The sequence below is a fragment of the Zalophus californianus genome, chromosome 7 (assembly GCF_009762305.2).
Source record: "Zalophus californianus isolate mZalCal1 chromosome 7, mZalCal1.pri.v2, whole genome shotgun sequence".
In the NCBI taxonomy this organism is placed as follows: Eukaryota; Metazoa; Chordata; class Mammalia; order Carnivora; family Otariidae; genus Zalophus; species Zalophus californianus.
In genome coordinates, this window is record NC_045601.1 from 7,889,705 (window position 1) to 7,915,667 (window position 25,963).

At 43.8% G+C, this 25,963-nt stretch overlaps 1 protein-coding gene across 2 annotated transcripts in view; it reads left to right on the top strand.

Annotated features, from left to right (window-relative positions):
* The window catches only part of PLG (plasminogen), a 39,572-nt gene extending 13,609 nt beyond the window's left edge, over positions 1-25,963 (top strand). For both annotated transcript variants that reach the window (XM_027603391.1, XM_027603392.1), the window contains exons 7-19: positions 2,012-2,130; positions 3,294-3,456; positions 4,172-4,317; positions 7,442-7,607; positions 12,607-12,788; positions 14,406-14,554; positions 15,481-15,574; positions 17,623-17,743; positions 19,167-19,241; positions 19,834-19,974; positions 20,887-20,993; positions 24,753-24,898; positions 25,548-25,963. In XM_027603391.1, coding sequence (XP_027459192.1) covers positions 2,012-2,130; positions 3,294-3,456; positions 4,172-4,317; positions 7,442-7,607; positions 12,607-12,788; positions 14,406-14,554; positions 15,481-15,574; positions 17,623-17,743; positions 19,167-19,241; positions 19,834-19,974; positions 20,887-20,993; positions 24,753-24,898; positions 25,548-25,709 — 1,771 coding nt within the window. In that variant the 3' untranslated portion in view covers positions 25,710-25,963. The remainder of the gene's footprint in view (positions 1-2,011; positions 2,131-3,293; positions 3,457-4,171; positions 4,318-7,441; positions 7,608-12,606; positions 12,789-14,405; positions 14,555-15,480; positions 15,575-17,622; positions 17,744-19,166; positions 19,242-19,833; positions 19,975-20,886; positions 20,994-24,752; positions 24,899-25,547) is intronic.

Sequence of the window (25,963 nt, forward strand, 5' to 3'; positions counted from 1 at the left end):
GCATTATAACCAGATTCCTGGCTGATCCGTGTGCACATTAAATTTTGAGAAATAAGGATACATCTCACTTCTCTATTTTCTGAATATTTCCCTCTTCTCTTTATTCTTTTCTTTTTCCTTTACACTGATGAGATTCAAGGCTTCCTAATGTATGATCTACGGATGGGCTTTAGGGATTTTGTGAATCCCCCAATGTTTTATGGATATTTGTAACAGTGCATTCTTCTAGGGTGAGGATTCCTAACTTCCACCAGAGCTTCAAAGGGGATCATGAATTATAGTAGGAGTCAGAATCCATGATCTAGAAAGGAAGGATGATTCCTAGAGTAGGGTCTTCTGCGGCACGTCAATTGTACCGGAAAATGCCTCCCTCTCCGCAGCTGCTTCTCTTCAGTCTTTCGATTCTACGACAACTACAGAACCATAATGGGGCTTATAAAACTCATAAAAAATGGGACCAAGCCACAGATTTCACTGCAGAAAACAGCTCCGCTGAATTTCCGTACCTCCCGTACCATATATATAGTTAGCTGAAAACACAGCTTTGCCATTTCCCTTCAAAGAAGAAGCATAGTAAGGGCCTCAAGGCCCAGACTGTGTAGATTCACTTTCCAGAGACTAGAAGAGGTTTGCTCAAGCCACTGCTGGTTGCGCTCTCCATCCCGACTGAGTGTCAGAGAAAGCCACAAGCCTGCCGTGCATGTCACAGTCTTAGTCACTGGGTCCCTGCTGAGCTCCCTGCTGAGCTCCCTGCTGCACTATTTGGCCAGGTGCTCACAGGTGCATAATTGTGCCTCCCAGTTTAGAATTAATGAGCACTGGGTATTATACAAGACTAATGAATCCCTGAAGTCTACCTCTGAAACTAATAACACACTATGTTAATTAACTGAATTTAAATTTAAAAAAATTAAAAAAAAAAAAGATCCCTCCCAGTTTTTCTAAGCTTGAAGGCTAGCAGGGCCAGAACTTGGCAGACAAGAAGGGCCACTCCTTTAAGTTATGAAGATGCCAACTTCTTTTTTCTTTAATTTTTAATTGTTATGTTAATCACCATACATCATTAGTTTTTGATGTAGTGTTCCATGATTCATTGTTTGTGCATAACACCCAGTGCTCCACGCAGAACGTGCCCTCCTTAATACCCATCACCAGGCTAACCCATCCCCCCACCCCCCTCTCCTGTAGAACCCTCAGTTTGTTTTTCAGAGTCCGTCGTCTGTCATGGTTTGTCTCCCCCTCTGATTTACTCCCCTTCATTCTTCCCCTCCTGCTATCTTCTTTTTTGTTTTCTTAACATATATTGCATTATTTGTTTCAGAGGTACAGGTCTGTGATTCAACGGTCTTGCACAATTCACAGCACTCACCATGGGACATACCCTCCCCAATGTCTACCACCCAGCCACCCCCTCCCTCCCACCCCCCCCACCACTCCAGCAACCCTCGGTTTGTTTCCTGAGATTAAGAATTCCTCATATCAGTGAGGTCATATGATACATGTCGTTCTCTGATTGACTTATTTCGCTCAGCATAACACCCTCCAGTTCCATCCATGTCATTGCAAATGGCAAGATCTCATTCCTTTTGATGGCTGCATAATATTCCATTGTGTATATATACCACCTCTTCTTTATCCGTTTGAAGATGCCAACTTCTTGATCGTACTGTGTATTAGACGACTATCCCTGGTCAGTGAGTACTTTGTGTTGTAAAAATGCTATCATTTGCTGCTAAGTAACTGGAGTTTGCTTCCATTAATTTTCCGGATGGCCAAAATGATAAAGTTCTGTGATTTTTGCACATGTAAACTGTTAAACAGCCCTCAGAATATTGAGCTAATCTTTCTAATGAGACTGTTAACTCTTTGAGGACAGCCTGCATCCAGTCATTTCCTTGGATGCCTGACTGTGCCTCCCACACAGCAGGTGCTCAATATTTGCTCATTTGAAGAGATTCTCGGCCATAAATGTAAATGTTCAGTGCTATTAAAATCCTTCTTGTCCGTTCAGATTTCCAAACAAGAACTTGAAGGTGAATTATTGCCGCAACCCTGATGGGGAGCCCCGCCCATGGTGTTTCACCATGGATCTCAACAAACGCTGGGAATTCTGTGACATCCCGCGCTGCAGTAAGTATAGTACACACCCAGTGTTCGGGGATCCTCGCCTGTTCTGCCCTTGGACTAAAAACAAACAAACAAACAAACAAAAAACAACAAAAACCCAAAAAACAAACAAATAAAAACTTTGTATCAGTGCTTGAGTGCTGTGCCTAAAACGTGCCTTCTAAGTCCTGAGGGATATAATTTCTCTTCTAAAACAATTTATTGGTTACTCTAGGTAATTGATCAGAGCTTCTACTGACTATGTTTTTGTTGTTGTTTTTCCTACCTCTTCTGAGTACAGTTGAATGTAGGTTTGGGGGAAGTATCTCTGAAATCGTACTTTTCTCTAGCGCTGAAGGGCAACAGACCCATGTTTTCTGGTACGTGGACTTCAGTATCAATCAGAGTTCCTTGCAACTGATGCTTTATAAACAAAGAGATTTCTCTGGATGTGCAGTTTTTCAGTGAGCCAAACTTGTGAGGAAGCAGCAGGAGAATAGCGTTAAGGGGAGACTTGGGAGGAATGACTCAGAAGGAACAATTTTATATTTTCCTTCTGTGAGAATTTGTAGCAAAGGACTAAACATTTAGATGAGAGCAGGCATCAAAAGTTAAAAAAGATGCAGGGGACCCTGATGGTGGCTTCCTGTTCTTTGATCTGACAATCATCCTTTGGGACTCTGAAGGTTATCTGGTACTCTCCTTTATGAATATCAAATTTTCTTTCTGTCATCTTTTTTTCTCTCTCAAGAATTTCTTGATTTCTGTATGCCTACGCTTTTCCTTGGAGATAATTTTTCCCTTCTTTCAGTGGACTCTGTTGTTTGGCTTTATGGAATGCTGGGTGGCACCCAGTTATGTTTACTCAGAGAATCATTGACTCATCACAAAGGAAGTTGTATCATTGGTATACGTGACCCTGACCATGTATGATGAACGGAGCAGAGAAAAAAACAGAAAGAAGCATCTGCTCCCAAGGGTCTGGTCTTGGGAGGAGTTCCTCATAAGATGATCTCATAAACATAGATTCTACCAAGTTAACTTCTTTTGAAAATGGTAGACAATTTTCAAGTGCCAGATTCTGAGAGAGGATGAGCAGAAGATGCTCCCTGCATCCATTCCCCTATAACATCTGTCTGTACACTCTTAATTATAATATTCACTGTAATGTATTACCCCCATTCAAGCCACACCGCCACCTCCTTCTGGCCCAACGTATCAGTGTCTGAAGGGCAAAGGGGAGAACTACCGGGGGAAGGTGTCCGTCACTGTATCTGGACATACTTGTCAACGCTGGAGCGAACAGACCCCTCACAAGCACAGCAGGACCCCGGAAAACTTCCCTTGCAAGTAAGTCTGCCTCTGGTCCCAATCCCTGTCTGGTGAGTGGAATGTGAAATCCCACCAACGTGGTCTTGGTTTTGTTCCTGGAGGAACCTATGCTAAAATATTCCAGAATGAAAACTGGCCAAGCCATCGGCAAGGGAAGTGAAATTTTGCACTGATTTTCCTCTAACACTTGTTCTCAAAGTGTGGCTCCCCAGAACAGCAGCATTGGCATCAGCAGAATTTGTTAGAAATGCAAATTCTTGGGCCCTATCCAGATCTGCTAAATCAGAAACTCGGGAGTGGGTCCCAGCAATATGTTCTGAGAAGCCCTCCACTAAATGCACAGTGAGGTTTGAGAACACTTAAATTCTATGGCTGTAACACTTTAAATCCCATGGCTCTGATGTGTCCTTCTTGAGGCGGGAACTGTGTGGAAAATACCCGTTGTGTTTCCAGCACTGACCGTAGCACCTAGCACACAGCAAAAGACCGATTTTGCTTGACTATCTGCAGTCAAGGCATATATTCCCACCATTTACCAGCGAGCAGCATCGGTGCCATAATTCTGTGGACCCTGTGGAATCCGGCTCTGCTTCGGTTTCTACCTGTCATTTGGTTTGTTTAAATGTGGAGAATTAGTTGGATACATCCCCAATGTTACCATTAATAAGCATGTGTGCACCATTATTCATTGAGCCTTTTTGGAAAGCCGAACTCACTATCGCATCTTTTTCAGACATTTGGATGAAAACTACTGTCGCAACCCTGATGGAGAGTCAGCTCCATGGTGCTATACAACCAACAGTGAGGTGAGGTGGGAACACTGCAATATTCCGTCCTGCGAGTCCACTCCATTAACCTCGGAAGCTTTGGACACCCCCGGTAAGAAAGGGCAGTGAGAGCCGACCGAGGGCCCCAGTGTGCTCTGTGCTTTTCCACTCCAGTGGAAGCACAATACACAGTAGCTTTGCTTATAGTTTAATTCTGTTCTGGTCAGAGGACGTGCTCTGTGATTTCAATTCTGTTAATTTGTTGAGGCTCGTTTTAAGGTTCAGAACATGGTTCAGAATATTGAAAGAGTGTAGCCCTGCTGGTGTTGGGTAGAGAGTCCTATAAAGGCCAAGTAGGACAAGTGGGTTAGTATTGTTTAGCTCTTCTGAATCCTTACTCTTTTTATTTTATTTTTTTTATCTCTGTCCCACTGATTACTGAGAGCTGAACAGTGACATCTCCAACTTTAGCTGTTGATTCATCCATATCTTTTTGGTCTTTGCTTTATCTATTCTCAAACTCTCTGTTAGGCATATAGACATTTGGGATTATAATGGCTTCTTGAAGAAATGACACCTTTATCATTATGTAATGTGTTTGGAATACTTCCTGCTCTGGTCGACTTTTACTGATAAGAATACAGCCCTCGCAACTCTTTGTTCACTTGTGTTTGTAGGAGATCTTTTTTTAAATTTTTAATTGAGATGTTTAGCATTTACTTTTAATGTAATTGTTAACATGGTTGGATTTCAAAGTTGTTTTGACTTGTCCTGTTTGAACTTTGTTCCTTTTGAAATCTTTTTCTCTCTCTGTTTGTTCATTCAATATTTTTTGATTCTCTTCCATCACCACTATTTGCTTATTAGTTAAAACATTTTTGGTGTTTTAGTATTTTTTTCTAATATTTAGAATATACATATTTGACTTACCACATTCTACCTTCAAATGATAGTACTTTATTTGATGTAAAATGTAAGAAACTTAAGACATTGTATTTCTATTTCCTCCTTCCAAAGTGTTTTGCCACTGTTCTCAAAGAGCTTATTTCTACTATGTTATAAATCTCACAATAAATTGGTATTATTTTTGCCTGAATAGTCACATTTCAAAGTGATTGTAAATTAAAAATATCTATCTATCTATCTATCTATCATCTATCCATGTATACCATTTCTGGTGCTCTTCACTTCCTTTGGGAGATTCAGATTTCTATTTGGTATTGTATTCCTTAAACTTTAACATTTTTTGTAGTACAGATCTGCTGCTTATTTCAGATTTGTATGTCTGAAAAAGTCTTTGTATTGCCTTCAGTTTAAAAAAATAATTTTGTTGGGGGTAGAATTCTGGGCTGAAGTTTTTTTTCCTTTTACCACTTTAAACATGTTACCCCATTATATTCTGTTCTGAATAACTTCTGACCAGAAATCTTATCTTCGTTCTTATGTATTTCATACTTTTTTCTTCTCTGACTGCCTTTAAGATTTTCTCTCATCTTTGGTTTTCAGCAGTTTGATTGTAATGTGTCCTCATGTATTGTTTATTTATTTATTTTTTGTGTTTATCTTGCTTGAGGTTCTCTGAGCTTCTTGAATTTGTGGATTGTTGATTTTCATTACTTTTGTAAAGTTCTCAGCCATTATTATGCAGATATTTTTTCCTGCTCTCTCTCTCTTTTTCTGTTTTCCTTTTTTTAGACTCCAATTACCCTTTCATATTATCTCATACCTCTTGTATGTTTGTTCTGCCTTTCTCCCCGCTTTTTTTCTCTCTTTGAGTGTCAGTTTAGATAATTTCTATTAACCTGTTTTCAAGTTCACTGATTCTCTTTTCAGTTGTGTCTAGTCTGCTGAGCAGCCCATCAAAGGAATTCTTCCTCTCTAATATCATGGTTTTTATTTCTAGCATTTGCATTTTTTCCTTTTTTTTTTTTTTATAGTTTCCATCTCTGCTGAAATTCTTCACCTATCCATGTATATCATTCACCTCTGGTATAAAATGCTTCAGCATATTATTCATAGGTACCTCATGGTCTCTAATAGTGTGCTCTAGTCATCTCTGGGTCTGGCTCTATTGTTTTTCTTTCTTTTTTTGGTATGCCTTGTGATTTTTCATCAATTGCCGGGCTTGATGTGTGGCAGAATAGTCGAGATTGCAGTTCCTTCCACTTTGAAATGGATCCCCTCTTTTGTAAGCATGTTGTGTGGGTAATTAAGTCAATCTAGTCAGTGGATGAACTGCATTTGGGTTATTGTCGCTGCTTTTACTTTAAGCAGGCCTCACATTCTTCATATCCCCCTCACACTCTTTCACATTCCTTAGCGTACTGTTTGGGGGTGCTCAAGAGTTTTCTTGGGACTCTTAATTCAGTCTTAATTTTTAGCAGTCACTGCATGCTTGCACCACAAAGGGGTCTTGCTCTAAACCAGACTTTCATGACAGACTGCTGTTTCTTGTTTCTCAATGCTAAGTTTTTGATGGAGGTAGGCATTCTCTACCTTCCTGATCTCCCCCCACTGCCCCGTCTTAGATGGGCTCTATCTACCTGAGCTTTGAAGGTAGTGTTACCTTAATGTTCTTCCCCCTTCTTTCCATGGAACTAAATTCTGACTTGTATCTGTGGTGGTTCTTAAGTAGAAGAGTAGCAGACTTCTGCTCTGTGTCAGTGAAGGATCCTGGCACAAAAGAATTCCCAGTCCCTCCTCTAGGGGAATAGATTTTTGCCTCTACCCTTCTCTGAGAGGCAAAGGATACTTTGCCTGCACTCTTGGATGCAGAACTCTTTCCTGCCCCATCACCCAACAGCTTAAGGCTTTGGCTTTGTATAGAGAAAATGTCTGGGGAAACACACAAGGATCTCATTTCTGCCCCCACTGGAAACCAATTGCCACATGCAGCCTGCACCACTGAATGTACCTCTAAGCTCCTACCCAGTTGTTCTCATGAACACCCAGTAGACATCCCTAAACAGGAACTTGCACATGAGTGCAATTTCCAATTATAAACACTCTGACCCATGTGTTTTTCCCTGAGTTTTAAATTAAATATTTACAAGAAAAGTTAGGTCACTAAAGTTCTACAGTGTGAGTGATCTATTGTTTTCTTTGCAAGTCCATTTGCTGGCCAATATGAAAAGAAAGCAGAGTTAATTCCCAGAGACTACTGTTCTGTTTGTGTCTTCAATTGTTTCACATATCTCTGTTCTAGTCATTACTTAGTTGATTATCTTCTATTTCAGCTTTAGTACCACCTGAACAAACTCCTGTGGTCCAGGAGTGCTACCAAGGCAATGGACAGAGTTATCGAGGCACGTCATCCACTACTATCACAGGAAAGAAATGCCAGTCTTGGTTGTCTATGAGACCACACAGACATGAGAAGACCCCAGAACACTTCCCGAATGCGTATGTCTTTACTTTTAACCCTGAGAGGAACACTAACCAACTTAAATTTCTGTTAGAAGGTCCATGCTATAAACTAACTTCTTAGAACCAAACTTCTCTTGGCTCCAGAATGTGAGGCAAAGTGTCTCAGGTGCTTTGCTTTTGAACAAAAGCTCTGAAAAAAGAGAAGTTAGAGACTGGCTATCTTTCCTGAGTACTTTTGTGAGAGAAAGAGGAGATGTAGAGAGGTGTTGAGTTCATGCTAGTGGAAAGCTCAGGAGAACAAATGACCAGAAACTTAGAGACAGTACCATTCCATAGCACCTGGTAAAGATCAATGCAATATTTCAGCTATGGAATTTTATCATTCCAACCTGCAACCTCTGAAGTGAAGTTTGTGTTTGTCATTGGATCACAGATATCTCTATACTTGAACATATATATTTTCATATATCATCTAATATACATCACTTAAGTTGTACTGACACTTGGATCTTGAGCATGAGTGGTCAGCAGTGGTAGGAGTTGCCAGGACTTGAAGAGCAAAAGCAGGAGGGCAGATGAGTGTCAGGAAGTATACAGATGCTGATAGGCAACATGGACTGGTAGATGGACAAAGACCAGCATTTCTGCCATAAATATTTATAAAATGTAGGGCTAAAACTTTTTTCACATGATGGACAACAGGCATCACAGGACTGAGAACTTTTAAAAAGGGAAATAAATTATTAGTAGTAAGTTAGTAATTGGGCTTACCAAGACAGCTGGGGTTTTATTAAGTTAGGGTAGGGTAATTAGGCTGGGTAATAAGAAGAAAGGATCTGTGCAGAGAAGGAGCTCAAAGAATAGGCACAGCTCTCCTTAAATCTTTGGCTGAATATAAAACTGCACATGCACAGGGAGAGGTTCCACAAAGTTCACAGGACAAAAAACAACTACTGAGGAAAGAACAACCGAGAGTGGTGAGATAAACGGGAGTTACAGAACCCACACGGCGTTGAGAGATTCTGTGTTCAGAGATTTGAGATTCTGATGGAGGGACCTCATGGGACACCGTAAGCCTTCGGTAGCAATTCTAGAAAACTCACACTTTAGGAGTAGAATTAATGTATTCTCTTTTTTTTAAATTTTTTTAAGATTTTATTTATTTATTTGAGAGAGAGAGAGAATGAGAGATAGAGAGCACGAGAGGGAAGAGGGTCCGAGGGAGAAGCAGACTCCCCGCCGAGCAGGGAGCCCGATGTGGGACTCGATCCCGGGACTCCAGGATCATGACCTGAGCTGAAGGCAGTCGCTTAACCAACTGAGCCACTCAGGCGCCCGAATTAATGTATTCTTAAAATAAAGGCAACTCTAGAAACACCCCAGCAAAGCTTAAAGGCAATCCTAAAAGGATCAGAATAATCTGTAAGTAAATTAACTGTTTGCCGCACGAAAACTCAACTCTCTTTAGAGGAAAACAACAAAATCCAGTCACTCAGTCATGTGGCATCTACAATGTTTGGCACAAATTTAAAAATTACCAGACCTCCAAAATCATTCAATGTGATCCGGAGCCAGGGGAAAAACCAGTCAAAACAAGCAGACCCAGAAATGATAGAAATGATGGAATTAGTAATCAGAAATTTAAAAAATACTATAATTATGTTCAAGGATTTAAAGGAAAATATGAATATATAAGAGAAAAATTGGATGTTCTAAAGAGAAAAGAAAGTTATAAAAGAGCTAAATGGAAAAGACAGGACTTAAAAATATATATCTTAAATGAAAAATTAATTGTATGGCCTTACCATGAGGTTAGACATGAAAGAAGAAAAGGTTAACTTGAAAATAATGCAGTATAAGCTATAAAACCTCTAGCACAATGTCAAAACAAGGACTGAAAGAGACTAAACAGAACCTCAAGGATCTCTAGAAAAATATCAAAAGGTCTAACATATGTTTAAATCAAGTCCCAGGAGAGGAAAAAGATATTGAAGCAAAAAAATACTTGAAGCAATGATGGCTGAAATTTTTCCAAAGATGAAGAAGATTATAAACTTATAGTTTCAAGAAGTTCAATGGACCATAAGTAGAATTTTAAAATTTTATCATATTTTATCAAATATTTAAGGAGAAATAATACTGATCCTTTATAATCTCTTACAGAAAATAGAGGAGGAGGGAACACTTCTCAACTCAGTTTGTGAGGCCCGAAAAACTGAGATACAAAAAGTAAACAAGAATATTGCAAGAAACTACAGAGCATTTTCTGTTGTGAACATAGACAAAAAGACTTAACAAAAATTAATAAATTGAATGCAGGGTTGGCTTAACATTTACCAACAATCAACATAATACAACATGTTAACAGAATAAAAGTGATAAATCATGTGATTATAACAATAGGGATATAGAAAAACTTCAGACAAAATTTAACACTCATCCATGATTTTAAAAAGTCTTAGCAAACTAAGAATAGAAGGGAACCTCCTCAATTTGATCAAGGACATCTACAAAAATCTTCCAGCTAATATATTAATGAGGAAAGATTAATGCTTTCTCTAGATTGGGAACAAGAAAAAGAAATAAAGAGCCTAAAGTTTAGAAAAGAATCAGTACGTCTGTCTTTAGTCACAGAAAACTAGACTAGTAGATACAGAATCCTAAGGACAAATAAGTGAATTTTGCAAAATCAAAAGATACAAAAGTATATACAATGTCAATATACAAAAATCTATTGTAGTTCTATATACCAGAAATAACCCATTGGAAAAGAAAAAATTTTAAAACAATATCACTGACAATGGTATCAAAACCAAAATATTTAATGATAAATTTAACAAAGTGTGTACAAGAACTATATGCTACATACTACAAAATATTGTTGAGAGAAATTTAAAAGATCTAAATAAAGATATACTGTTTATGGATTTAAAGAGTCAATATTAATTCTTACCAAATTGGATTTTGGATGCAACCAACCTACATTCAAGCAAAATTCCTGCAGGCTTTTACCCACCCCCCACCCCCGTTTTTTGGAAAAGGAGACAAAAATCTATATGCAAAGGACCTAGAATCACCAAACAATCTATACAAATCTAAACAATCTATAGAAGAATACCCAAGTTGGAGGACTTACCCACCCTGATTTAAAGACTTACTATAAAAGTACAGTGTTCAAGACCACAGTGGTACTGGCAGAAAGATACACAAATAGAGAAATCAATCATTGGGGGTATATTCATACAATGGAATATTATTCAGCAATAAAAGGGAACAAGCTACTGATACTCTCAAATAGCACAGATGAAGCTCAAAAGTCACACTGAGGAAAGAAGCCAGGTCCAGAAGAGTATATGCTGAGTCCATTTATATGATGTTCTAGAAGAGGAAATGTAGTTTCTGGTGAGAGAAATCAATAGTGTTTGCTCCCAGGGGGGCAGCAGAGATTGAGTGGTGACCCTGGGGAGCTTTCTGGGCGGGGGATGGAAATGTCCTGTATCAGGAGAGGGGGGTGGGTTATACAGGTATATGTGGTGGTCAGAACTCCTCCAACTACCTTTAAGATCATGCATTTCACACTATGTCAAGGATAGCTCAATTCTAAAAAAAAAAAGCAGGACCTCATTTCTTTCTTTTTTTTTTAAACTTTTTACATGTTTTTTTTAATTTTTTAATTTAATTTCAATTAACTAACATGTAATGTATTACTGGTTTCAGAGGTAGAGGTCAGTGACTCATCAGTCTTATGTAACACCCGGTGCTCTTTCCATCACGTGCCCTCCCTAATGTCCATCCCCCAGTTACCCCATCCCCCAACCCACCTCCCCTCCAGCAACCCTCAGTTTGTTTCCTGTGATTAAGTTTGTCTCCCTCTCTGATTTCAAAAGATAGACCTTTTGACACATCCAGCTACTTGGAGACCTGCTGAAGGGCTTTCTCGAATTGTGGGCCAGGCTCTGAGACAGCCCCCTGCCTGTGGTATCCGCGGACATAGTGCTGGATTCCCATAATACATAGTGTGTTTCAGATTTTCTCAGTCACAGGTCATGGGTCTAATCTATAAAGGGGAATGCAAGGCTGAGAAGTCCGAAAGACTGGCGCAGCTTTTAGGGGAGGCCTGGGGACTGAATTGCTCAGCTCCTCACCTGTTGTGCCTCTTTCCCAATTGTTTCTAACTCTCCCATAAGCCCTCAGCCCCCCTCGTGCATCCACACATCTCCTGTCACTTCTTCTTTAGTGTCATCTGCATCCCTCCATCCTACATGGTTGCAGCGGGTGTGGTATGAGGGGAGGCTGGGGCCCCTGTGACCTCTCTCCCCTGCCCCCGCATTTCCCCAGAAGGCATCCATTAGAAACACATCCTGCCTGGGAGCTAGTTTTCCAGGCAAGCTTCTGAAAGTCGTTCGAAGCCCAAACCCACTTGATCTACCTGATGGGATACTTACAGTATTTTCATGCTAAGTGCACAGCATTTTAGCAACATTGTGGGTCCGTGGATGGAGGGGACTGGCCTGAGAGTGTCGCCACAATGTCACTCCTCCTCAGGGAAATAAATTTTAGTTCCAACTTACACAGCTCTATGTATTCATATATATATATATATATATATATATATAGAGAGAGAGAGAGAGAGAGAGAGAGAGAGTTTTACATGCATAGGAGAAAAATCTAAAACGTGCACTTTAAATTCAATATTGGATATCCCTGGGCAATGTATGTCCCATTCCCAGGAAAAGGGAGACATTCGGATACTTTTATTTACACATTTTTATATCATCTCAGTTTTTATATGGAGCACATATTACTTTTGATTTTTTAAATAATATTAGAATCTATGTTTTAAATGTACCCAGTTTTTTAGAAGCTGAGAGCCATCTGTGCCTGTAACATTATAATAATAATTGGTACCTGTGGTGTCTTTAATGGAAATATTTCAAAGTCACTTATTAACCCTGTGTTACAACAAAAAGCTGAGGGTGCAAAAGTGCCCCGGAAGATTCTTCACCTCTCATGACCTGTGTTGTGGAATTTACAGTGGCTTGACCATGAACTACTGCAGAAATCCAGACGGTGACAAAAGCCCTTGGTGTTACACCACTGACCCGTCTGTCCGCTGGGAGTTCTGTAACTTGAAAAAATGCTTAGACACAGAAGAGAGTGGGACCAACTCCCCGACTGTGCCCCAAGGTCCGAGTGGAGAGGACCCTTCCGAACCAGGTGGGAAGTCCGTGACCAGACTTCTACATACGTGGGCGTCAGGATGCTAAGAGGCGACCCCCTTACAGAGGCAGAGCGCTTTATTGCTACAGGAACTGAGCGCTGGCCGAGGGTCTGCCACGTGGAGGCAAGCCTCAGGGAGACTTCCCGGGGCAGCCAGAGCTGCTATTGCTGGTGTCACATGGGTGGCCTGTGGTTTTAGGACTTGAAAACTAGTTGGTTCAGAGCGATGGATAAAATTTGAGCCTGAGTGGATCGAGGGTCGATGTTGGCAGCACTGGCTGGGATGGGACCTGCTAGGACTCCAAATCCTTGCTCCCTCCATGGAGAAATAGAAATGATGGATTTGGTTTTGAATAGACAGAATTAGGAGAGCTAGCAGGACAATCAAGTGAGGCTCTCCAACACAAACCTGGAAGGGTGGATACGAGGCTTGCAGGGTCCCCGGGGCTCAGCGCAGGGATGTGGTTGTCATCTGAGGTGGGAGGCAAGACCGTTCTGTGCTTCCCTGGCCCTCGGAGTGCAGCTCTGAGTGCTTAGCACCTGCTTCTGGGCTTGTCTCCTGCCCTTTGCCCCACCCTGCAACCCCAGCCCTGGCATGAGAACTCAGGGTCCATGACTTGTCTGACCACTTTCAGGTAATTCAAGATCCTCCAGAGGGTAATGATTTAAACAAGAATTTGGTTTCAAGTTGAGAGCCCTCTCCATCCTGAGGTGGGCTTGGCTCCCCCGCAAAGCTTGGAGAACCTCGCCTACTCTTCCCTTGAACAGGCTGAGCACATCTCTCTTTCCTCTTTCTTGGTGAGACTGTGGGCTCTGTGCCCATCTGGGTCTTCCTCCTAGATAAGACTTGAGACGACCTGCCGTGGTTCCCCCCTGTGCTTGCCCCACATTTGGTGCATGGGTAACTCCCCTACCCCAGTCCTGGCAAACTTCGGGGTTACAGGCTGCCCGGCACAGCCCCCTTCCTTGGCAGAGATGCTAGGTGGCCCAGCTCTTGCATTTTGGATTTTCCAAACGGCCGTCAGAGCGCTGGTGCCCTGGGTCCCCCTATGGGACACTCATCATGTTCTCTGAGGGGTCTTGTGGAAGCCCCCTGGCCCTAGGTTGAGGCAAGAGATGAGCTTGGAGAAGGGGCCCAAGTCGTCTCTTTATGAACCTCTTCACCCCAAAGGGTGGGAACTCACAGCACAGCTCTAGCCAAAATAGTATCTTTTATAAAACTCCTGTTCAATTTACATTCTTCCCCCCCGCCCCCATCCTGGTTGAGAATGAGGTGTTCGAGGGTCTTCTGACAGTTCACAGCTACATCTGTTTGATGCGAATCCTCCGGGGGCTCTGTCTTACCACTCAGCTTGTTATAGAATTGACTGTCTTCGTGTCCTGGCCAAAATTTCCATGCTAACATCTTGGCTTGTGATTACTTCCCAGGCAACAGCATTTCCAGTAACTTGTTAAAATAGGCAGTGTTTGCTGTAATTGTCAGCATTCCAGTGCTCTAAGGATGTGACCACAGAAACTGTCAAATTCGAGAGTCCTAGCAGGGCTGCCTATATTCCCTAGTGTCCTGAGTCTGTGCAGGGACACGTAGCCACCCATTTCTTCTTCCTCTTACAGACTGCATGTTTGGGAATGGCAAAGGGTACCGGGGCAAGAAGGCAACCACTGTTTTGGGCGTCCCATGCCAGGAATGGACTGCCCAGGAGCCCCACAGACACAGTATTTTCACTCCAGAGACAAATCCACGGGCAGGTCTGGAAAAAAACGTAAGCCACTTTGATTAGAACTCTTATTTTGCCTTTTGCTGACCAATCTTTGCAAACAGAATTGACCCTGTGTTACGGCAAGTCAGCCCGGACCGGTCCTTGGTGGTAGCAGAGGGGATGGTGAGAGATCTCGGGAACAAGCCTCCATGTATCTAGCATCCGCCTGGCGACTCTGGTGTGCCAGCAGACCTCCATGCCTGTGACCACTGTCCTCAGGCTCCTCATTTCGTTTGCGTTTGGGACGTTTCCTGCTTGCTTTTAGTACTGTGTGCTGTTTCTAGTTTCTAGTGTTTGTCTTCTATGTTCTGGTGGTCAAGGACGAACTTCATGACCTTTTAGTCAAATTTTTCTAGAAAAAAAATGTGGTTGGGCCATGAGGACTCCATGCAGTAGGGTTTCCTCTGGTGTCACCGACTCTGTGGGATGGTTTACTTTGGGGGTACATATAGGAAAGGAAAAGGAAGACATTGCCTTCCTATGGCTTGACCTGTGAAACATGCACAGTTCTTGGGAACAATTTCTGAACCAAGAGCAAACAGGTGTCATCGGGTAGTAGATTGCTGACGTGAACCAGGGACAAGATGAGTCAGCCAAGTCCCCTGGTCCTCTCTCGCTTGCTCTCTCAGAGGTCCCCTGACACAGGCTGCTGGAGGGGAGGCCCCTTTATGGCGTCTCTACCTCAGGACCCCTCAGGTCCCCTCCTTCAGGGGAGTCACTCACAGCTTCTTTGAAGAAGCTGAGTCAAAACTTTATAACACCCTAGGATGTGCCAAAGGAATAACTTTGCCCCCTGCCACAAAAAGCTAGGAGCACTACCTTCCATCTTCTAAGGATAGCAGCAACATGTGTGTCCGAACACCTTCTCTGCCCTTCTCTCTCCCACTCTGCCTGGTCCCCAGGACACCTGTCCTTTTTTTTTTTTCTAGTACTGCCGTAATCCTGATGGTGATGTCAACGGTCCTTGGTGCTACACGATGAATCCAAGAAAACTTTTTGACTACTGTGATATCCCTCAGTGTGGTAAGTTGCTTTCCTTTTTGTAAGGAGATGGCTTCTCAGATAAATGCAGTGCCACCTCCCGGATACGGATTTGCAAAAGGAGGGCTTGAAGCTGAGCACTTCAAGTGGGCTGCGCTCTCTTCATCGTGGGCCTCTTGAATCTGTCCTTCTGGTGGCCCTATTTGTTAGGGAGTCCCCCTTCCCTGACACCTTAAATAAAGTAAATACACAATCCTCCCAAAGAGAAAACAGGTGATCCCATCAGACTCCGAATGCTCTCACCGAACTCTCCATGTCCCGCTTGGGATGCCTGAAAAACAAATTTTAAGTCCAGTCCCCAGATAGGAAGCTCTCCCTTTCAGCGGCTGAGAAGTAAAAAAATATACAAGCACCATGAAACAGCTAAGCATATAATGTACACTGTAAAGCTATAAATTGTCATCCTGAGAATTCAATGAGAAGGAACGTAGATTTTTTACTAAGCTCCAAATCTCCTTTATCCTAAGATTACTATTCATTACCCATACCTTAGCCACATAATTTAGAGAAAAACATGTCTGGGTTCTTCCCTCATTTCCGTGAGATTTTCTAGGCAGCAAGAAGCTTGGATCAGGGAAAGGGGAAAAGTTTGGAATAACAAATCCATGGGCAGGTCTGGAGAACAATGTGAGCCGCTTCGATTTGGACCCTATATTACTTTCTGCTGACCTGTCTTTGCAAACGGAATTTGTCTTGGTTCCAGAAAACCGGGCTGGACTTCGCCTTTGCACGGCTTGATTGCAGGTGCTTGTATCTGCCATGTGCAGCGGCTAGAGCTGGGGAGGGAGAAGCTCCAGCCGCCAAGGCAGCGAAGACAAGCATGCAGAGGTGTTTGGGGAGGAGTTTGGGGTATGGGGTAGAGCACAGGAGCCACTTTGCTGGGGTTTGCACCTGAGCCACCCCTGGGTAGAGCAGCAGGGAGGAAGGAGAGGCCAGGGTGATGGGCAAGGTTCGGCTTGGACTCCTTGTCTGGATTTAGGGTGAGTTTACAGCTGAATCTTTCTTGCGTGGCTGTTTACTCCTTTCTGTAGACACTCTCTTGGTGGCCCCTTCATCTGAAAGGCCCTGAATGGGGTGAGTGCCTTCCCTTCAGCTGGTCACTCCCGATCCTCTGCTCTGCCCCTTCTGGAGCACCTTGCTGCCTTGTCTGGGCCAGGTTCTCCGTGTTGGAGAGGCTGCCTATGGGCCAGGTTCTCCATGTTGGACAGGCTGCCTACTTGACAGGATTGCCTTTAAGTTGTCCTATCAGCCTGACATTCCTGCCATGGGCACCACAGCTGGGATAATGCCCCTTGATTCCCAGGGAGGAGAAGTACAGTAACTTCCCAGGTGCAGCCCTTGGCCAACAAGAGATGCTCTAGCCTTCTAGAGGCTGGAGCTGTTTGGGCATTAGTGGGTGGTACCAAAGATGGGGCATGACCCCTCTTGTCTAGCTGGAAAGGTAAGAGGTAGATAGAGCATACGGACAAGTGAACGTCAGTCATCCCCAGGGCGTTGGGTTAGTCTTGGGAAGCTCCTGGAAGTCCTGTCCAGAAGCTGGCTGAGAGAAGTTCAGGACAGTTAGCTCTGTTCCATACAATCACACACATGCACACACGTGTACATGATGCACACACAGAGCTTCACAGTAAAAAACTACCCATTAGTGCCTTGCAATGGGGATGACAACTGAAGATGGGAACCTAGAATCTATCACATCCAAGTCAGAATAATAATTGGTGTCAGTCAGGTCCTCTCAGCAAAGCTCTCACTGTACCACCCAACTCTACCAATCTACTTAACCGCCCCCCCCAACAATACAGAAGTCCTTAGACTTTCCTGAAAGGAGAAGGTTCTGTGTTGTCTACTGTCACTTCCGAAACTTAGAAAAAAATATCCCCAAATATGCTTATGATCTCGTGATTTAGTTTGGGCTTTGAGAGGTCACAACTTCAGAGCTTTGGCCATAACCCGCTGATTTCTCTTGAGTTGTGTGACAGAATTGCGTTCCCTTCTTGAAATGTCACTCTTGTTTCCACTTCATGCCGCAGTGTCCCGTTCATTTGATTGTGGGAAGCCCCAGGTGGAACCAAAGAAATGCCCCGGAAGGATTGTCGGCGGGTGTGTGGCCAACCCCCATTCCTGGCCCTGGCAAATCAGTCTGAGAACAAGGTGATGGTATTTCCAGAAACAATTAGTTCCATTCTTCTGTGTAAGCCCCGAAAAACCTTTCTATGTTCACACTCGATCCACGCAGCTCGGGGATCTGTACCTGCCTTTATCATCTTCTTAGGAAGAAGGAAAACTGCAAAAATTTTAAAAATTCTATTTTCCTAGGCTCTCTACTTTGAAAATAGCCCAAGTTGGAATATTTTCCTTGATCTGGGCGGCTATTGTCAAAATGTGCAGATGTAGTGATTTACACCACGTTCCAGTATTGCTGGAAAAGTATTGAAGATGCCTGGAGGGTCTTACAGATGTTCATTGTCTCTTTGTAGGACAAAGGAATTGGGCTATTTTTGGAAATGTGGGATGTTGGGAGAGGCATGGACAAAATTATCTAGAGTCATTCACCGATAAAGATTCTTTTTTTTTTTTTTACACTTTCTTGAATTATTGAATTTAATCAGAGGGTGCTCACCGATTCCCAAGCACCTTGCCTTCTGTGTAGGATGATAGTTCAGGATCACCATAATTTAAGAGTGATGGGTTCCAATCCCATGGGACCCAGAAAGTTTGGGTGATTGTTTCAGTGGCACGGGCTTCTAATAGGTCCGGTTTTCCCGGGTGTCTCAGATAAAGCACACGTGTGAAACAGGCTAATCTGTTTCTCGTGCTGCTTCGTCACCTCATTTCCATGCCAGGGCCCACGTGCACACTCAGTTCTCACCCTCAGTCGCCTTCCTTCCCTACGCACGTGAGATGCTATTGATAAACTTGACTTCAGTATATTTCATTCTTTTGTTGAGTTGGCTTTTCCTTTCTGTGCCTTCTCATTTATGAACTCCTTGCTCTACGAACCTTCACCTTTCACATATTTCAAATTCTTTCTTTCCCAAATTGTGTTGTGCTCCATCTCCCGACCAATTATTACCACGCCTGCTGTCGTTATGGCGGGCTTCATTCGGAGTGGCTCACACCAAGAGGGTAAAATGAGCAGACTCCAAGGAATCACAGCTGTTTAGGGTCACATTTGGCTCCCTGAAGAATGACTTGTTGAGCCTTGTAGAGATCTTGTCATAAAGAAGTAAGAGAGGCCTCAAGGGGATGATCTTTGGCTGGTCACTTCTGTTGGAGTCCAAGGCCAACAAGTCCAAACCGTTGACGTGGGCTCCCTGTTGCTGCCACGTGGCTTTACTCTCCGGTGGACAGGCTGTGCCTGAGCCTCCCCCCACCATCTGAAGTGTGGTGAGGATGAGACCTGGAAAATCCACTACTGAAGCCCAACTCAAAGTTCTGGCCATCCTGATGATGGGCTGGTAGGCTTTTCCTTTGGGAACATCACATGCTCACAATCGAGTGAACTCTTTTTTCTGGCTTTCTGTAGAACATATCCTCAGGTTTGAACTAAAATTCTGGCATGTTTTCCTTCTAGATTTGGAAAGCACTTCTGTGGAGGGACTTTAATATCCCCAGAGTGGGTGCTGACAGCTGCCCACTGCCTGGAGAGGTATGTCTGGGAGGCAATGGGGATGAGGACTTGTCATAGAGTCCCTGCCTCCCTCCCCCTCTCCTTTCTCAATCCCCTCCCTACTTCTTTCCCCCTCCCTTCCCTTCCCTCCCCTCCCCTCCCTTTCCCTCCCCCTCCCCTCCCCTTCCCTCCATGGCAGTGACACTAGGGACCAGGGAGCAGATGCGAAGTCTCAGGCAGAATTGCCAGGCCCATTGGATGAGGGAGGAGGGGAGTGTTTCTAGAGAGAAACAAAGAAGGAAGACCCAGTTCAGGTGGGTTTGTAGGCCTGGGTCAATGGCAGGAAGACCTGCTCATTGTGACACGCATTGGTTCTCCTGAGATGGGTGTCTGTCCTCGTACTGACTCCATTAATTGATTTCATTCTTCTTCTGTGGTTAGCCCCAAAGTACCCCAAGAGCATTCCTTCGTAGCCAGATTTAGGTAAACAGTGGACTTCGTTTCTTGCCACTCAGAGGTCACTGGTTGTGGGTAGCCAAGGAGGGAGAAGATGCCATGTTTATGACTCCGAAGGGCACTTGATGAAGGTGCTGGCACATTATTTTGCTCTTAATGTCACTGTCTTTCCTAGATCCTCAAACCCTGCAACATATAAGGTCATCCTGGGTGCACACGAAGAATTCAATCTTGGATCAGATGTTCAGGAGATAGAAGTGTCCAAGCTGTTCTTGGAGCCCACACGTGCAGACATTGCCTTGATAAAGCTGAGCAGGTACTAGCTCACCCATGGTCTTTACTCTGAGATCAGTGAAAACATTTGTTTATGTCTGGATTTCGTGAACATAAAGGGTTGTGGGGGAAAAATGTGGGGTGGGGCACACCGCCGAGGACATGAAAGACACAAGGGCTTTGGGGAACAGAGAATCTCTGGGCTCAGCCCCATTCTGCCACACACTGGCTGTTCTCTTGAAAAAAGGCATCAGGATTCAGTTTCCTCGTGTGGAAAAAGAATAAGCTGAAGCATGAAGTACATGGTTACTTCTGAAACTCTCGCCAGAGAGTTCGCCAGTCAGCAAATATACATTCATAATCAGAGAATTCTTCAATTCTTCCAGGTTGACAGTTCTCCTTTCAAGATGATAATATGTTTGGGGGAAATCAAATGAAATGCTGTATTTCAAAGCACTTAAAAAGCTACAATATAAACACACACGAACACATACACACGCAACTCACAAATGCAAATTCTTCTTCCCATCCTTGGTTTTATTCTCCCCGTTGAAATAGAATTTTATTAAGTCTGACAAAATGATAAATTTGCTTTTGTTACTTAAAGTTAGTGATATTTGGAAACAGGTCCTAATAGAGAAAGCTAAATGAACAGATATTTTGAGAACAGTCACATTTGGGCGAGTCAACAAGGCGCAGAGAACACAGGCGCCATGTCGGGTGGTTTCCAGATGGTGGTGGGGCGATGGCAACGACCGTGGTGAGGGTGGGCCAGGCCAGCGCCAGGGGAAAAGTTGTTTTCTGCATTGCACTGTGTCAGCCAAGCAACGAAATGCCAGCTCAGAGGATTCTAGGGCTCTGGGCAGGTGGCGTCTTGTTGTGAGCGACCAGCGGATGGATGGCCGAAGTGCCCTGGTGGGGCGGGCACATGTAACTTTGGATGGTTTTCTTTCAGTCCGGCCATCATCACCTCAGAGGTGATCCCAGCTTGTCTGCCATCTCCAAATTATGTGGTTGCTGACCGGACATTGTGCTACATCACTGGCTGGGGAGAAACCCAAGGTGAGAGAAACCCCGCGATTCCCACAGGAACAGGTTTAGACCTCTAGTTTCCATGAGAACATGTCCATTTGTGCAAATGTCTACTGGTGAGTGAGGTCCACCTTTCCTGATTTTGGCTGGGTTCCTGCCTCAGTCTCCATAATCAGTTGTTAAGGGACATGGGTGAGGGACGGGGTAGTGTTTCTCTGAGTCTCCTGGCCCATAAATTCAACGTTAATATCACATCCCCAGGTAAGTAGGGTTTTGAAGCCAGCCTACGAATTGAGGCTGTTCAATTATTTTCCATGTGAAGTTAGCCATACCGAGCTCCCAAACACAGTGTAGAACAACAACAAAAATTACAGCAAAGCTGGTCTCCCCAAATACCCACAATCCTGTTGTATGTGTGGAGAGTCTGTTGGTGGTGGGACGAACTGACAGCTAGGGGAGAGGAAGAAAGGTCCCAGCCCTGGAATGGTATTTGGTATTTGTTGCTGGGGTGTGCGTGAGAGGGAAAACGTTTATGCAGGGTCCTATATCAGCACCCCATACTACATTTTGGGGGCCCCGTCTTCTCTTTGTGGTAGGCCCTGATAGTAATTACACCCGTCAGACTCAGGCCTTGAAACATGGTGAGGATGTCTTCAATCTCTGCCTCACTTTCTCAGAAGTGTTGGTGAGGGCACAGAAGGGGAGTCAGGAGCCCTGCAAAATAGATCTGGCTCTGCCACTCGCTGGGCAAACTGGACAAGTCACCTTACTTCCTCGTGCCATTTGGCCTGGAAGAACCTCATCTGTAAAACTTGGGTTTTCAAATTGTGCTTTGCACGTTATTCTTTCGCATTTGCTTTCATTTCAAGACAGGTTTTGTGGGTTTTTTTTTAAAAAGTTAAAAACTGGTCTAAATCACTTCAAATTTGTCTTCCTTCTTTCTGTACTTTTCCTACATTTGTAAAACCTCACCTCCTGAATTTTGCACGTCCCCCTACTTTCCATACTTCGGGGTCTGTGAGCATCGAGAAGAAAAGGGAAATGTCACAAATGATGCTGTCACCATGGGTGTGACAGGCCTTTCCAGCGTTTTGCATTTTAAAAAGTTTAAACACCGCAAACCCACAAACCTGCAAACCCCAATGACTTCGATGTGTTTGTTCCCGTTTTGCAAATGAGGGATCCGAGGCTCCAAGGAAGGCAGGGCAGTGTCCCGGGAAGCGCAAGCACACAGCCCGTGTGTAGCTGGACCTTGAACCCGGGCGGCCTGACCCCTCAAAGCCCATCTACGGTTTCTTCTGTTCCACTCACCATCTACACTTTCCTAACTGCCGACCTGTGCCAGGCTCCCCCATAGACTCTGGCCTCACCCTCGCGGCCACGGGGAGAAGCCCATTCTCAGTATATTCACTGAACCAGGAGAGTCTCAAAACAGAAGTCGGTCCTGTTTATGGATTTTCTTATGTCAATAATCACATCAGATCAGTGTTCTTAGCTTCTCAGTGTGAGGTCAAAACTCGTCTGTTCTCCCCTTTGGTCTCCAGACTTTCCCTGACTTTGATATTTCCAAGCAAGGTAAGCATTCAGGCCCAGGGGCTCATTCATGTTAGCCCCCTGTCAGCAATCACGGGGTGCTCTTGGAGCTCCTGCTTCCTTCTCCCCACAGGCCCTGAAATCAGGGCTTCCTCCCTAGGGGTCACCTTCAGCCTGCCAGCCCTCAGGGGTGCCATCTCGACTGTGGCCACAAGATGGCAGCACTTCTGCACAGACCACATCAATTTCCAGTCCACCAGTGGTGGATTTTGTCACCAGCATCAGGATGTACCTTGCTTAGAAAGCAGATACAAGAACAAGACACTTGGATACATTAACTCTCAGCAAAAGATTCTGAGAAGACTGGTCCCTCCACACATCTACTCAACTCCAGTAACGCACCCCCTACCCAATGCTTCCTCAGGCGCTTCCTCCATGGCAGCCCTGCCCAGTCAGGGCTGGGACAAGCCTCTCCTTCCCAAATGCTGATCCTCTTAACGTGGCTCCTGTCAACTCTGGATCCAGTGCCAAGTTGTCCAAACTCAAGATGGTTATCCAAATGTACTCAAAGTCTTTGGAGAAGAAATAGCATCTCATCCCTTGGCTGTTCCGTGCTAGCAAAGGTTTTTTTTTTGTGCAGAACGCGTTAACGTTGGGCTTGCAAAATTGAAAAATTGGATTATTTGTGAAAACACGGAGACATGCCCGGGAATGTCCCTCTGGGAAAGCAGCGTTTCCTCTGGCTATTTTGCAAGTGTCCCACTTTGATTTACCAAAGTGGAAAAAAGAAAAAAGCAAGTTTTTCACAAAAGAAGAAATACCACGGAGTAAAACAAGCACACAGGAGGATGTTTACTCTACCTAATTGGAAAAGAAGTGCAAAGTAGGAAATGAATGAGGACAATTTCCGCCTATTATATTAGCGAGTATTTAAAAAATAGTAAATACTCAGAAGTATGAGGTGAAGTGGCCTTTTTTTTTTCCTAGTGAAATTTTACGCAGTCATACCCTTTTAGGAAATAATTTGGCAATGTGAACTGGGAGCCATAAACATGTCTACATAATTTTCTGGGAACTCAGAGTTAAGAAAATATTAAGGAATATAAATAAAATGCATGAACAAAGAGGTGGAAAGTTGGAGGCTACTGTAGGAGCCCTGGAGCAGGGGAGTGAAGAATTGGAGCAATGACATCACAGACCCAAGTGCAAATCCCAGCTCCTCCACCAACTTGCTGGGTGATCTTGGGCAAACTGCACGGCCCCCCTCCCAGCCTCGGCTACCTTCTCAGTGAGACAGGAATGACAGAAACGCCCGTTTCATGGGACTATTGCAAGGGTTAAATGAGATACATCACCTCACGAGCCTGTGCCTGAAAAGGTTAATTCCAGTACATGACAGCTATTCTTCATTTTTATATTGTGGTCAAGTATCTATATAACGTAAAATTTGCTATTTTAATTGTTTTGAAGAGTGTGACTCAGTGGCATTTAGTACAGTCACAGTGTTCTCCACCACCCCTGTTTGCAGAACACTTTCCTGACCTTAAAAGGAAACCCCCACCCCTGAAGCAGTCACTCCCCATTAAAATACTAATTATGAAGACTGCAGCGTTCTAAGAAAACCCTTATTATATAATGTTGTGTGAAAACAATCAAGGTACAAAATTGTGCAATATGATGTAAGTAGTATAAAAAAGCATCTAAAAGAAACTGAAAGTGAATAGATGTTATAGTAACACTTGTATTTCTCAGTCTCTCTTTACATATTGAAAAAGATTTCTTTTCTTTTTTAAGATTTTGTTTATTTGACAGAGAGAGCGAGAGAGCACAAGCAGGGGGAACAGCAGAGGGAGAGGGAGAAGCAGGCTCCTCGCTGAGCAGGGAGCCCGATGCGGGGCTCGATCCCAGGACCCCGGGATCATGACCTGAGCTGAAGACAGACGCTTAACCATCTGAGCCACCCAGGCACCCCCCAAAATATTTCTTTATAGTTAAAAAAAGAAACAAAAATAACAACATGTACCCCTAAACACTGTCAAGAAACCCAGATTATTAAATCCAGGTCTTGGGAACATGAACTCTTGTATAATATCTATACCCTCAAGGGTTAAAAGGAAAAGCATTCCAGTAGTATCAGGAACTGACTTCTTGCTTTATACCTCACGGACAAACAAGAGATCTGTCACTGCGCTCTGTTGTTCTTGTGGGCATGTTTGGGATCCAGTATAACCATTTCTTTACTCTCTTTAAACACAGGCACCTTTGGCGTGGGTCTCCTCAAGGAAGCCCAGCTGCCTGTGATCGAAAACAAGGTGTGTAATCGCTATGAGTATCTGAATGGAAGAGTCAAATCGACAGAGCTGTGTGCTGGGAATTTGGCTGGAGGTACCGACAGTTGTCAGGTAAGAACCAAGTCAATCTTCTGTCTTGGCCTCTTCAATATTTCAGGCCCCAAACAGCAAATTCCGGAAGGCTTTGTCAACTGCAGGCCACCTTCCAAATGCTACCCAGAAAGATTTTAGGTCTGTCCCTGCATTCAGATTGAGATCACGGACGGGGATTTCTTGGGCCCTGAGTTCCAGATCGGTGGTGAGGGAAGAGTTAGCGTACCGTCACTGCCACCGCCCGTGCATCCTCTGGGGGGGCGTGCTGGTGGAGGGGACCCAGGTGGTGGCCTCTCTAGCAGGGAAGCCAGGGAGCGTGTGAGACAAAGACCAACTGCACCCCCTTTGCAATTGCTTTTGGGGTTTCCTCTGCCTAAGAGAAGCCTCGAGGCAGGAAGGGATGAGTACAGCACTCACAAGGGAGTTTTTCCCCAGGAACACTAAATGGTGTGGTTTTGATAAATATACTTTGTTAAGTACTGAATATAGCAGATATTCAAATGATCTATTAATAAGTTCCTTTCTAATTGGAAGAGAATGTTCAAATACCGGGAAAACTTACATTTGGATAATAGAAGGATGATACGCCATAATAAAAGGATGGTGGTTTCATCCTCACATGGTGAGGTGTTTGTTTGTTTGTTCCCCCCCCCCCCCCGCCGTATAGGGTGACAGTGGAGGGCCTCTGGTTTGCTTCGAGAAGGACAAGTACATTTTACAAGGAGTCACTTCCTGGGGTCTTGGCTGTGCCCGCCCCAATAAGCCTGGTGTCTATGTTCGTGTGTCAAGGTTTGTTACTTGGATTGAAGGAATAATGAGAAATAATTAAGTGGATGGGAGCCAGAGTGATTCCTCAACATATCTAGAAGCTGGAAGCTGGGTAGGGAAGTCAGCGCGCTCAGAAATAATTGACAGTAATCAAACTAAGACACTGTACTTATAACATCCACTGACAGACCTCAACGTTTTTTAGTATCATCGTGGATAAATTTTTCCCGGCCGTGGACTGTTGCATTCTGTAATAATAAAGTAACACATCTATAACATTTGTTGAAAATAAACCCTGTCCTGCCTTTGATTTAA